The 14608-nt window shown below is 35.9% G+C and overlaps 1 protein-coding gene across 2 annotated transcripts; it reads right to left on the bottom strand.

Annotated features, from left to right (window-relative positions):
* Positions 1-5334: 5334 nt before the first annotated feature.
* Positions 5335-8839, bottom strand: LOC133821896 (LEAF RUST 10 DISEASE-RESISTANCE LOCUS RECEPTOR-LIKE PROTEIN KINASE-like 2.1). 2 transcript variants are annotated; one of them, XM_062254064.1, is made up of 4 exons: positions 8044-8839; positions 7872-7913; positions 6019-7005; positions 5335-5654 (listed from the first exon to the last, which is right to left on the bottom strand). In XM_062254064.1, the coding sequence occupies exons 1-4, from the start codon at positions 8723-8725 to the stop codon at positions 5605-5607; spliced, it is 1761 nt and encodes a 586-aa protein (XP_062110048.1). In that variant the 5' UTR covers positions 8726-8839; the 3' UTR covers positions 5335-5604. The 2 variants fall into 2 exon arrangements, with proteins under 2 accessions (XP_062110048.1, XP_062110047.1); XM_062254063.1 differs by lacking the exon at positions 5335-5654 and having other exon boundaries at positions 5677-7005.
* Positions 8840-14608: the final 5769 nt, after the last annotated feature.

Here is a 14608-nt window from a genome sequence, read left to right on the forward strand (position 1 = left end):
AGCAAGAAGTATAATAAGGACGACCCCTGAGAATGATCGATCTTTTAGTTCCTTAGCGGTTACCTAATCACAACCAATTATAACCTCCATTAATGAGAATCCACATGAATAGGATCTTAACCTAAGCACCACTCTCGGGACCTCGAAACATGCCCACACGGTGAGTAGATTTGATCCCGGGCCTTAAGGATTGAAACCCCAAGTCAAAAGCCCTTAAAAACACTCAAAACGTGACTTAGAAGGAACAGGGTAGCGCTACAGCGCTCAACCCCTAGCGCCCCAGCGCTATACTCAGAACCACCAACATGCCAAAAAGCCTCCTGAGGACCGCTGTAGCGTCCTAGGGTGGGCGCTATAGCGCTACCTCCAGACCAGCACTCCCCTGAACCGACCTTCTTCAACTCCTTCGATTCTAACCTGATTCCTAAGCTTCCAAATCCCATTCTTGATGCCAAAAGAACCCAAAAACCATCCCAACACACCCCAAACATCACAAGCATAGGAACCCTAGCCAAAACTCCCAACAAAACCAAGAATTCACCCTAGAAATCTCAGCTGCAAAACAAAACCAAAACAGGGCAAACCAGAGAAATCTATTGTTAGAAACTTACCCAAAGCTCAGCTTATGATGCTCTTCAATGGTGGAACACACTCCCAAACTCCCAAGGCTTACTTCCCAAGCTTGAATCCTCAAAATTGGTTCAAAAATCACAGAGAAAGGTGAAAAGAAGAAGGTACGGGAGAACTCTTAATGTAATGCCCCAAATTCTCCGATGTATTTAACGGCGTGAATAGTAGGTCGGGAGGGCCATACTTGCTTAATTGTGTTTTTAATTGATAAAGTGCATGTATATGTTGATTATATTATGATATGATGTGAAATGCATGCATATGAATCCATATTTCTTTATACAGGGGTGTGATGGTAATTTGGCCCGTTGAGGGTAAATTGATTATTTGAACGCATGTTGGTGATATAAATTGAGACCACATTATGATGTGGGTTTGTTCGAGCCATTTGGCATGAGACGATCAAGGAATGTTGATTATCGGTTTGGTCATAACATGCTTAAGCTCGGGGCTCGGGGTGAGTCTCGGGGTGTTTTAATGATTAGAGTGTTACCGGGCATTAAAGGGTAACGAGATGTGGAATATTGGAGTTTGAGAATATTGAGACTAGCGGGAATTAGGAAGCGTTAATTATGATTAACGGTGTAGGTGGAAAGTGTCAAAATTACCCTTGAGTTGGTTTAGAAGCTTTAAAAGACCTAGGGGTACTTTGGTCTTTTGGATTGGATATATATGAAGCTTGGAAGGCTGTAGAGTAAATAGAACCAAAACAGAGTTTTTCCTCCTTCCTCTCCCGTACGTTCATCTCTCTCATTTTCCTCTTTGGAGTTTTGAGCTCAAGGTGTGGAACTAAGCTAGGAAATCAAGGGGCTTAGGTTGTAGACTTGGTTCAGCCATTGGAGAGGGTTCAATTCCAGGTTTGAGGTAAGCTTTGTCCATTAACTTTCTGGTTTTTCCCTGTTTTAATGTTAAGTTTCAGCTTGTGTTTTTATGGAGGATTGTTGGAATTGATGGAGGTTTTGATGGAGGTTTGTCTTGGGTTTTGCTAAGGGTGTGTTATAGAACAAGTCTAGGGATTGTATTGGAGGTTTGAATGGTGTTTAAATTGGGTTTGAAGGGTTGGTTTCTGATAAGTATATTTTTGTATAAAGTTTACTTCGTATTCATCAGGGTTTTATGTTCATAAGTAGTGTGTTTGGGGATGGTTAGAATCGTTTTGCTAATTTGTTTCATTTAAACTAAATCGTCATTTTTGAGGATAATGTCTATATTTTTTATGAGTTTTTGGTTAAATGATAATGTTGTAGTATTCTAACGAGTGGAGTGAAGTCAAAGAAGAAGAAAAAAATTGAAAAAGAATAAAAGTGTGATCAAGCAGAGAGCTCGCCGCTACAAGGAAAAGTCCTTGCCGCTATGAGACAAGTCAGCAGAGTGCTCGCCGCTACAAGGAAAAGTCCCTGCCGCTACGAGGCAAGTCAGAGAGTTCCTTGCCGCGGCAAGAGAAAATCCCTGCCGCGGCACGACAGCCCAGCAAAGCTTTTTCGAAGTTCTTTGCCGTGGCAAGGGAAAGTGCCTGCCGCGGCGCGCGCTTAAATTTGAACTTAAATTCAATTTTTCTGATTATTTGAGGGGAGATATAAAAGGGGATTAGGGTTAGAATCGGGAATTAGGTTTTATTTTACGTTTTTAGAGAGAGAAACTCAGAGAGAGCTTTGGAGGAGAATGAAGATCGCAATCAACATCTCAATAGTTTTCTTCTTCCCCTACTCTATTATTCTTTATCTATGTTTATGTTTTTAATCATGATGAAGATTATTGGCTAGTTTCTTTTAGGTTAAGGGTTATTCAAAACCCAGACATGATTGTTTGACTTCAGTTATGAGTATTATTTCTTGATTTCCTTCATATTAAATTGATTCTATTCTTCTATGATTATCTTATGAATTTTGTGATTCCTTGTTAGGGTGTACAACTAATTAGGGTTTACAGTATTTCACTATCACCTTAGAATTTCTATTCACCTAATAGTTTAGGGTTCTAAGTATTGGTGATAAATTGCAATTGATGATATGGTCAAATATGTTGTTGATTGTGATGAAGGATAGAACCTAGGTTAAATGAATTATATGCTAATTGATTCATTGCCTAGATTAACCTATCTCCATTGTTCTTAATGCTTTTACTAAATTAAATGAATCATATGCTTCATAGGTTTGTTATTTGGTAAAAAGAGTTAATTATTGAGCGCTTCGCCGTGATTGATTGTAATAGGGAGATTGGGATAATTGACTGCTTAAGCTTTATCTACGGGGTTAATAGTTTAATTGGGAATCGGAATAATATTCATGCATGATTGTTTGAGGTGGAGAATAATTCTTAACTGTTCTTTAAAAATCGTTATAAATCCTTATTTGTTAATCGTCTTATTAGTTTTAAATTTCAAAATCCCATTTTCCTTTTAACTTTGTTAAACTTTGTGAATAATAAATTGAATATAGTTCCCTTGGGTTCGACCTCTATTTGCCATTGTACTAAATTAATTAGTGATAGTGTAATCAAAATCTTTATTAAATTTGGTACGCCATACGACACGCATCAGTTTCAAGAGAAAACGCAAGGGAAGAAAAACAGGGGTTTTGGCTGAACTGGGGGTTGCGCCGCGGCATGGCTAGGGAGAGCCGCGGCCCTTGGTGAAGGCTGAGTTTGGGCGCCTCTGTTTGAGGGGCGGGCCGCGGCATGGCAAAGGAGGGCCACGGCCCTTAAGGCATTTTTGGCCAAAGTGAAGTTTCTAGCATGGGGATTCAAGCCTAAGGCCTCGGGGTTGAACCTACTACCCGGTTGACTAGTGTTTGATGTCCCGGAGGTTAGGTTTTGGTTTGGGAACCTTTTATTATTCATTTTATTGATGGAATCCCATAATTGGTTATGACCAGGTAACCGCTAAAGGACCAAAAAGTCGATCGTTCTGAGGGTTGTTCCTTTATTCATTCTTGCTCGAACCAAAGGTAAGAAAACTGCACCCCAAATGTGACATGCATGGATATTCATGAGGCATGTTGTTTGTGAGAATATGGACATGGATTGAATATAGAATGCTTAGCATATGTTGCTCATTTGTGCATGGTACTGGCTCATTAGTCAGGTTTGGCAAAGGTGCTAGTATCAACTGTGAAGCTGTGACTTATTAGTCAGGTTCGGCAGTGGTACTGGGCACTGATCACGATGAGCTGACTCATTAGTCAGGACGACCTTAGCGTGTGTCACTCAAGCCAATAAGATTTGATCTAATCGATGATCAGCATTGAATGACTCAAAGAGCATTAATGCCAGGCCGACCCCGAGGGTCGATGAATGAAATAAGCGCTTGGAGGCTAGTGGCTTACTTAGCAGCCACTTTCCCACTTGAAACAGTGACATGCATGGTAGTCACTCAGTATGGTTTACCAGAACCTGCTGAAGGCTAGTGGCTTACCCAACAACCACTCTTCCATTTGAAATAGTGACTTGCTTGTCAATCACTCAGTAAGGTTTACTAGAACCTGTTGAAGGCTGGTGACTTACCTAACAGCCACTCTTCCATTTGGATTTAGTGACTTGCCTGTCAGTCACTCAGTGTGGTTTATCAGGACCTCATGTGATGTTCACTCATTTGTTTAAAGCTTTAAGCTCAGTGTGATTATAATGATAATCATTTGATAATGTTTATATAAAGTGTTATGTTTTCTTGCTGGGCCTTGGCTCATGGGTGCTATGTGGTTCAGGTAAAGGGAAAGAGAAGCTCACCTAGTCTTGAGTGGAGAGCTGATGTGGTGATGTGTACATATGCGGCCGCTTGACCACCACGGCCAAGGTGTTCTCAGAGGAACTAGGGGGTATACCCTATTTTTTCCGCTTAGGTCGGCGGGATTGTAACTTTACAACAGTAGCGACCATTTTGTACTGAGAACAGCTTGTAAATGTTTTGTTTAGCTCTGCAGAGCAAGTTGTAATGAAAATCTCCATTTCCTTTTTATTGGTTTTATGCCCTAACCTGATAATTACACTTAGAGCACATTTTTGACCAAAGGACTCAGGTAGTGAGTCAAATTTCCGGTCCATCGTTCACCGTAACTGTTCTGGGGTAGCCAGGGCGTTACACTTAAACATGCTCTGTTTTTACTTCCTTCTTTCAGCTATCAATAGATATATCTATCCTAGGGGTTAAATGTCCATTTTACCCCTAGGTCAATTAATAGTTTCTAAAGGCTCCCAAAGGCATATTTGGCACTTTCCTCCTATCTCGTTAATCATAATTAACGCTCTCCAATTCTCGCTATTCTCGATAATCTCAAACACCAATAATTCACATCCCATTACCCTTTAATTCCCGGTAACACTCTAATCATTAAAATTACCCCGAGACTCAACCCGAGTCTCGGTCTTAAACCTGTTGTGACTAAACCGCTAATCAATATTCCAAGATTGTCTCATGCCGAATAGCTCGAAAAAACCCACATTATAATGTGGTCTCAACACATATCATCGACATGCATACAAATATACAATTATACCCTCAACGGGCCAAACTACCATCACACCCCTGTAATTAAAATGTGGACCCACATGCATGCATTCAACATCATATTATAATATAATTCACATATACATGCATAATATCATTTGATGGCTTAATTAAACAAGTATGGCCCTCCCGGCCTACTAATCCCGCCATTAAACCACATCGGAGAATTCGGGGCATTACAGTCTAGGTCTGCAAAAAGTGCCTCATTTTCTCTCCTTAATCGTAATTTAAACCTAATTAGCGTTGTTTGTAACATGAAAGGACCAAAACACCCTTAATTAAAAATCTGCATTTTTTTCATTTGTAAACGTATCCTGCGATCGCAGGATGTCATTCCTGCGGTCGTAGGATGTCATTCCTGCGGTCGCAGGAATGCCCTGGAAATGTCAATTCTCTTCTGGACTTGCGGCTGCAAGACACCCTTCCTACGATCGCATGAAGTGCTCCGAAACACCGTTTTCCACCAATTTTTGTCATTTTGTCAATTTTTCTAGCATGTTTCCACACCTAAGCCCTTCGACACCTGAAAACATACAAAAACCAGCGTAAAATAAAACAAAGCAAAACAAACACCTAATACTTTACCTGAAAAACACATGGATAAACAAGTCTAAAACTCGTTTATCAATAATTGAAGTCATGCTTTTATAGTTATCAAGACATGTGATAGAGCTAAATAAACATTTGGAAAAAAAAATTGAAATTTTCCCAAAAATCGATGCTAGATAATTTGCTCTTTAAATAAGTTCTTCCATACATACAGTCTTTTTATACAAAGAAATGTTATACTCATAGAGAAATAAGTATGTTGGAAGAAGCATATGGTGATGATCTTGGCGGGGAAGACAAGAAAGGCTTGGGTGGTACTTGCAATAAGTCAAGGCTACCTTCCAACATTTCTATGACTCTACTCATTGTTGGTCGGCTTGAGGGATCAGTCTGTATGCACCACAAGCTCGTCATAATCATCTTCCTTGATTTTACATTGTCTTCTTCACTTATAATTCTCTTGAGTCCTAGTTCTTTAAGCTCAAGGCGCTCGTAGATCCATTGCGGAAAATATAATTCACTACTGTTATCAACTCTAATATTGACATTTTTTCGTCCTCCCACCATTTCTAGAACCATCATTCCATAACTATATACATCAGACTTGTGGGAAACCCCTCCAAAGTTTCTAGAGAAAACTTCTGGAGCAATATACCCAATAGTACCTCTTGGACCTAACATTGAAACTAGACTATCTTTCCTTGTGCAGATTTTGGCTAGGCCAAAATCTGATATTTTGGGCACAAAATCTGCATCAAGAAGGATGTTATGAGGTTTAATGTCAAAATGTAAAATCCGTGTGTTGCAACCTCGATGCAAATACTCTAGTCCTCTAGCAGTGCCAAGTGAAATTTGATAGTATGTTTCCCAATCCAATTGATAACATTCTTCCGTTTCATTTTCATTGTATACAAATTTTTCAAGAGAACCATTAGGCATGAACTCATAGATGAGAGCCTTTTTAGCACCCTCAAAACAAAAACCTAACAATCTGACAACGTTGACATGGGAAGTTCTGCTGATTGCTGCGACCTCGTTAATAAAGTCTTCACCATCATTGGCTTTCAATTTGTTTAACATCTTCACTGCAACAAGATCTCCATCATGTAATTTTCCTTTGTAAACACTACCAAAGCCTCCTTGGCCTAGTTTTTCTTCAAATGAGTTTGTCATTTTCTTAATATTCGAATAACTGTATCTTCTAATTTGAAGGGGACCACAGTTCTTTAGGAATGCCTCAATACTTTGATGAGCATGATTATGTTTCTTCCTAAAGCAGTAGATCAACATAACCACAAGTGTCCCAATTCCACCAAAAGCAACCGCTGCAATAAGAAAGAAAGAAACATGATGGACTCGCGCTGCAAATATAACCCAAAAATGGAGTGCTAGCAACAACATTTTATTTCAACCTCTTAGTCAACTTTCACTCCCAAAAACACATGCCGGAATATTTTTTTTCCAATTTTTTTTCATGTAGGTATTCGTTATAGTTACAATATCCTTCCTGCAAATTTTAGAAAAATCTCAAATAGTTTATAGTCAAAAAGATGCTTATATGATTTCAAACACGCATGGTAAACTAGAATTTTAAAATATACCATGAATTATATTTTTGGCATTGCAAACTATTCGGATTTCTTAAATAATTTGGAGGAAGGATGCGGTAACTACAACAAAACCTGCCATGTGAAAAAAATATATAAAAGAAGTACTCCAGCATGTATTTTTTTGGAGCGTAAATTGATTAAAAGATTAAAATAGGAGGATAACCGTAACATCACTCTCCCCAAAATAGAGTAAATTATTACTTGAGAGGTCTCAAATATTTCCAAAGCTCTAATACACATGAAATAGCTATTACTTCATTGTGAGGGTTTTTGTTTCCTATGTTTAATCATTCTCAAATAATTGTGTAATTATTAAGAACCGAACACTCATGTGTACCATTAATAAGTAGCTCTGTTGATGTTTTCAATGTTTGGTTTTAAATTAGATTATCCATAGATATAATGAAATACATAAATAAAAAAGAAAGGATAATGCACCGAGTGATTTGAGGTATTTTAAATAGATTACACTAATCAATGTAAGATAATATAATGAATTAATATAATTTCCAAGCTTTGAGCTTAGATGATATGTTTCTACAACTACAAGAATCAGAAATTCTATTCAATAGGACTCTTACCTAGTTCTAGTCCTAGTCCTAAGCTCAGTTTCTTCGTTTGTCCTGAAACAATAACCATGAAGACAACACGTGTTAGTTAAAATCAAAATTGTCAGACTCATAATATAAAATCTTTCTAGAATACTATTCATTTCACGTACACTTGTGATTGTGTGAGTTCCCATACAAATACCTTTATGCGGCAAAATACACCGAAATTGATCTTCGTCGTGAAAATCGTGGCAATTTCCTCCTTCCATGTGACATCCCAAACAAGTTGGGCTTATTTGCACTTTAAAAGTGAAATTTGAATTTGGAGGTGGAAATGAAAATGGAAGCGTTATATTTGGACATCGTTGTTGTCCATACGAAAGATTGCAGTGCAAATCATACTCTCTGCACTTAGTTTCATCATAATCTTTTGTGGTAACGCAAAGATTTCTGCCGCAATTGTAAAGCGTTGATAAGTTGTCAGCCGTATAGTTATAGGAAGAGAAATGAGATGAATCAGTTGGGCTCGGAAGTGAGTGTTCATTGATAAATTGGCAACGTCGTTCGTTAGAATCCGGCGGTGGAAACGGTACTGCTTCCTCCTTAACAACAATAGAAATTTTAGAATGTAGCTGGGAGATTTTCTCAATTCTAAACCAGTGCCCTTCTGGTTTGAATTGGATCTTCGGTCCATCTTCTGAACATTTCACTTTGAGCTCCCCACATTCAGGGCTCATAGTATTGTTAAAAGAGAACTCATTCTCTTCATCATTTCCACAAAGGACTGGTTGACATTTTGGAAGGGAGCCCTTTTCTTCAGCAGAGCTTAGAAGCATAGAATGAGCGATGAGAAATAAGAAAACAAGCAGAGGAATAGGAGCCATGTGATCTTTCGATTTTTAATGCAAAACAGGAGAGGTTTGTACTCCTTTTCGGCTAAGCCAGCCACAACAGATTATTAAGCAGAGTATTCGACCACACTGAGAACTTGACTCTTGGCTTTTCGAAGTCTCTTCAATATGTTGACTTGAACCCCGAAATACGGCAAAATAGTACTCTCTTAAAAACAGTACTTATCTGGTTGTATGATTAAAACGATATTACGCGCTTTTCACTCAGAGACTTTGAATATAGCTTTTTCGGTGTTATTAGTAATGAATGGAAAATGATGCATGAGAAAAAAAGCACAAGGAATGGTAAACATGATGAGGTTTGTGTCATCATCAACCATAAATGTTCGACATATTATTAAAGCCTTTACTTAGGAGTAGAAGACGGGGTCAAGTGATTGTTGTATTCTATCCTTACTTGAAGCTTAGAACTATAAATATATATATATATATATATATATATATATTCTTATTCATGGTAACGAAATCTAAAATTGGTGAGGCATTTTTTCTTAAGTGTTTAGATCCAAACATGATGAGGTTTGTGGGTCATCAGGACAAAGAAAGAGATTTGTCATCAAGTGAAGTGGCAGTAGTAGTGGTCCACACAATATGAGAAGTTTGTATAGTAATGATGTTTAACTTAATTTATTTGGTCTAAATAAAAGAAGCTGTAAATGAAAAGCAAGAATTTGCTGAGTAAAATAACCATTGTCAAGCCTTATTACTAGGTTGGTGTTCTCCACTAAATCAAAGATTATATATGCTCATTAAATCAAAGAATATATATGTTCCCAGCATTTAGGCCCGGGGCACACCCGGCCCGGCGTGTGACTAGGGCCTCACATATTGAGACTCAATTGTTTTTAAAAATACCATTTTTTTATGTATAAAGACCCAAAAGAATTTAAAATATTATTTTATATATAAATTTTTTTTTTAAATAACAAATTTTGTATAGTGTCGCTACTACTCAGGCCGACCAACAATGCACCACAATAGAACTTGACTTGAGTGGTTGTTGGGATAGAGATAGAGCTATACCATACTCTCTGATGTTATTATTGTTTTGCTAGCTAGTCTTGATCAAGAAATCTATTCAAAATTGTATTCTAGATATGTTAATTTTCACTGTATATAATTGGGATATTTGCGACATAAGTACCTAATGTTTAAGAAAAATACTCGGTATGGACCCAAACTTTTTTTTAGTAGGTAAAGTACCCAAAATCAGTAAAACTATAATTCTGTTAGGCTCCTCAGTTAGGTCTCCATTACGTGATGACTGGACCAACACTTGTCACTCTGTGATTGGTCTAGCTCAATAATATTTTAAAAAAATAATTTTAATTGATTTTAAAATTTAAATTAAATAAAAAAATGTAAGCCACACAATTATAAATGTTAAACATAAGCCTAAAAATATAAACCAATATTTTAGTTACTTTATCTCTAATTGTAGGTACATTTTGATTTTAAAAATAAAATATGTGACTATTTAAGGTTAATGAAGAAAAAAAAAAGTAGGTAGTTTCCATAAATTTGGTTTTTTTCCCTCCACTATGTAATATATTATTGTTTATCAATGAAATTGTAATCGCTTAAAAAAATTGAGAAATTCATGAATATTTTTAATATTTGTAATAATTAATTATATAATATTTAAAGTAATTATAGATATATATATTTTTTATTTTAAAAAAGTCACTTATAAAATTTTAGGAAAATCTTTTGCCTATTTTTTTTTCTCTCACAAATTTATTTCTTGGTAAAACCCAAAATCTAGAGAAAGACTAACGGTTCCAAATAAGAATAAATACAATTTTTTCTTTCAAAATTATTACCACTACTTTGTTGTGCTTCTTAAATTTGGCACTTTAGGCACTGCCTATGTGTATAACTAAAATTTTAAAAGATAAAGTATTTCAAAAAATTAAAAAAAATTATAAAATCTATTTTTTTTTAATTCATTTGTCTTTTTCACTTATTTAAAAATAAAAAATATTATTTAAAATTATAAAAATAAAAAATATATTCTGAGAAATTTGCAGCCAAACCCCCTTATGTTTGTTTTGTTGAACACTTAACCCCGTTTTCTTTAATTTTGGTGGGAAAACCCCCTTAAGTCTCCTTCCGTTTGCAATTCACTGTTCCGTGCATTGACCCCGTTATCCACACAATCCAACTCAGCCTATCTACGAGAAATTTGTGGCTAAAACCCCTTATGTTTGTTTTGTTGAACACTTAACCCCATTTTCTTTAATTTTGGTGGGAAAACCCCCTTAAGTCTCGTTCCGTTTGCAATTCACTGTTCCGTGCATTGACCCCGTTATCCACACAATCCAACTCAGTCTATCTACCAACGTGGCTGCTTTAATACACAGGTGGCAAATTAAAACTATTTTTGTGTTTTGAAAATAATACATAATAAAATAAATCTAATAAATAAAATCCAAATCTACAATTTTTCTTTTCCCAGAATATGCCGACTGTGAGTATTGGGGTCAAAGCTTTGGACAGGGTTTACACACACCTGGTGCGATTTAGCTTCGACCCAATCAGAAAATCAACTCCTCCAATATCAAAAGATACTTACGCTCCAGATCTAGTCGATTTTAGGGCCGATTAAAAGAAATAAAAAATCGTTCGGGGTTGGAGAGTTTGTGGGTTGTTGTTGACTTCCATGGAGAATGTGCGAAATGTGAAATGTAGAAATCGTACGCCGAAACAAGTGGTGGTGAAGACTTCTTGGAGAAATGCTAATCCTGGTCGAAGATTTATAACCTGCTGGAAGCATCTGGTGAGTTTTGTTCTTCTTTTCATGATTTAATTTTTCTTTGATGGTTCATAGTGTGTAACGAAAATGGTGGTTTTTGGCAGAGTCCGGGTTATTGTGATTTCTGGCATTGGTTGAACCCTGAGATGTGTGAACGATCAAGAGAAGTGATACCGGGGCTGCTTAGGAAGATTCTACAGTTGGAGAGTGAAATTTCCTCCATTACAGCAATGGATGAAGAACCTGCATATTCAGTGGACAAGATTCGTAACATGCCACAAAGGCTAGAGAGAGTTGAATCAATTGTAGAAAGTTATGGTCAAAGCAGCCACGTTGGTGAAGATTTTGAGAAGAAAAATATTAGAAGCTACATAAAACATTTTCTATTTTGTATTGTAATAGTGAAGGTATTGTTGTATCTGAATTTTTAAGTTGTAGAATTGATGAAAGTTTGGCCAAAAAATTTCTCATGTTAGTAGGTGTTATAACTGGTTTCTTAGCTCTGATTGTATTTATTGACTGAAATTTCTTGTTAGCATATCTGCAGAATTTTGTAGATCCTATATTTATCATGAGCACTAATTTTTTCTTTGTTAATTTAAACAAATATTGTATGGTAAATATTTTTTGATAGTTGCAATTGTGAATCAGCATCAAGATGGACCTTTCGGATAGTCTTATTTTTTAAGTACTGTTTACTTTGGGTCTTAATGGGAATCACATTTCAATACTCATGACTACCTTTACCTAAGTATTGGCTACTTTCAATGATACATTCACAACAATCATTCGAGTTAGTGCTCAAAAAAATCGTAGATTTGGATTTTATTTATTAGATTTTTATTTTATTATGTACTATTTTCAAAACACAAAAATAGTTTTAATTTTCCACCTGTGTGTATTAAAGCAGCCACGTTGGTAGATAGGTTGAGTTGGATTGTATGGATAACGGGGTCAATGCACGAAACAGTGAATTGCAAACGGAACGGGACTTAAGGGGGTTTTCCTACCAAAATTAAAGAAAAGGGCGTTAAGTGTTCAACAAAACAAACATAAGGGGTTTTAGCCGTAGAGAAAGACTAACTGTTTCAAATAAGAATAAATACAATTTTTGCTTTCAAAATTATTACCACTATTTTATTGTGCCTCTTAGGCACTGCCCATGTGTATAATTAAAAAAAAATTTAAAAAATTATTTCAAAAAATTAAAAAAAAATTATAAAATCTATTTCTTTTTAATTCATTTGTCTTTTTCACTTATTTAAAAATAAAAAATATATATTTGAATAAGAAAATAGATTTAATACATCTTTCAATTGGATCCTTGGTACATCTTCTGAACATTTCACTTTGAGCACCCCACATTCAGGCTCATAATATTGTTCAAAGAGAACTTAATCCGGACATCATTTCCACAAAGGATTGTTGGACATTTTGGATGGGATTTCTCTTTTTTTTTTTTTCTGCGAAGCTTCAAAGCACAGAATTAGTAAGAAAGAAGAAAACCAACAGAGGAATAGGAGAACATCCCAACAATAATCTAGATTTATGTTTAACGCCCAAACGTGACTTCCACTTAACGGTTGTCGTAGTATAGATCGGGCGGTCGATTCCACAAGGAGGTAAAGAAATAAAGTTAATCAATAAATAAATGTTAGAGATAAATAATATGAAGAAAATAGAACAAGTGATATTTTTGTTGGTTTTGAGATTTAAAGATTAGAAATAAAGATAAATTAAAATGTGATGTAACAATAGGTAACAAGTAGGAAAGATCAAGAATCACCAATATGCATACTTATTTATTTGGATATTTGATTCACAAAATTTACACAAATGGATAGTTCACATCTCAACTATTCATTTGGAAGATTTAACATTGAAGCACAAATATATTTAACAAAAATATATTCAAGTGATTATTATTCTTTACCATGAAAAAATGAGATAAATCTTATGAGAAATCTAAAAATGACATTATACCATTGGCAATAATGCAATAAAAGATTGGACATAAAACCTAACACAAATATTACTTTTACCATTTATAAAATACATAGAAAGAGCATGACTAATTCTATATAGATTTTAGCAAAAATAAATATATATATATATATATATGGATGAGATGGAGAAAATGATAAAGATATTATCTAGATTATTTTCACTAATTTGATAATGCATAGAAAGTGCATGACAAAATCTATATACTATTAGTAAACATAAATATAGATAACAAGATGAAGAAGTAGAGATGAAAGAAAATAAATCACTCAAATATATAAACTTTAAGAGCATAGTGAATCAAAAATACCAAACAAAGTCATAGTGCATATAGGATCATCCTAACCTTCCTAAGAAAGTTAGCCTATTATGCTAGACATTCTCATAAAATTCTAGAGAGAAAATATGAGAGATGAGACTAAAATTTGGTAGAGTTTTGCTACCTAAAAATTACATACATAATGTGAAATGAGAGTCCCTATTTATAGATGGAGAAAATGACTAAAAAGAAATTAAACAACAATTTGGGGTTTACAAAATAAATCTGAAATATTAATAATAAAATATGATTTTGAAAAAATCAAATCTTATTATAAATATTAACCTAGTTATTTTGGTGTATGGTCAAAATGCCATATTTCAAAAACACCAAAAAAGATGAGCTTTAAAGCTCAAAGTGGTAATGTGCAAAGCTCAAAGTGCACAAAACATGAGCTGAAAGGTGGCTGTAGCAGAGGAGGGTTTTGACCCACTCCCAGCCAATGGGAGCGTGCCACATCAACAGGAGAGCTGAAAGAAGAGGGCTACTGGCGTTGGGCTTGCTTCGGACTGGGCTTGTGGAGGTTGCCTTTGGGCCTTGTTGCTGCGTTGGTGAATATTAAAGGAGGTAGGTTGGGTTGAGCTTGGCTGAAGCTATGTTGGGCTCAGGAGGATGCAAGGAGGCTAACGTTAGGAGCTTATGCTGAAGGAGTTGTGTTGCTGACAGGTGGGCTTTTGGAGCAGGGACGCGTGGCGCGCTGAGATGGCTGGCTGGGAGAGTTGCTGGGACGCGTGGCAGGCTGGGAGCGCGACAAGTGGCTGCTGGAGAGAAGGGAAAG

This window comes from Humulus lupulus, chromosome 3, assembly GCF_963169125.1.
Source record: "Humulus lupulus chromosome 3, drHumLupu1.1, whole genome shotgun sequence".
Lineage (NCBI taxonomy): Eukaryota > Viridiplantae > Streptophyta > Magnoliopsida > Rosales > Cannabaceae > Humulus > Humulus lupulus.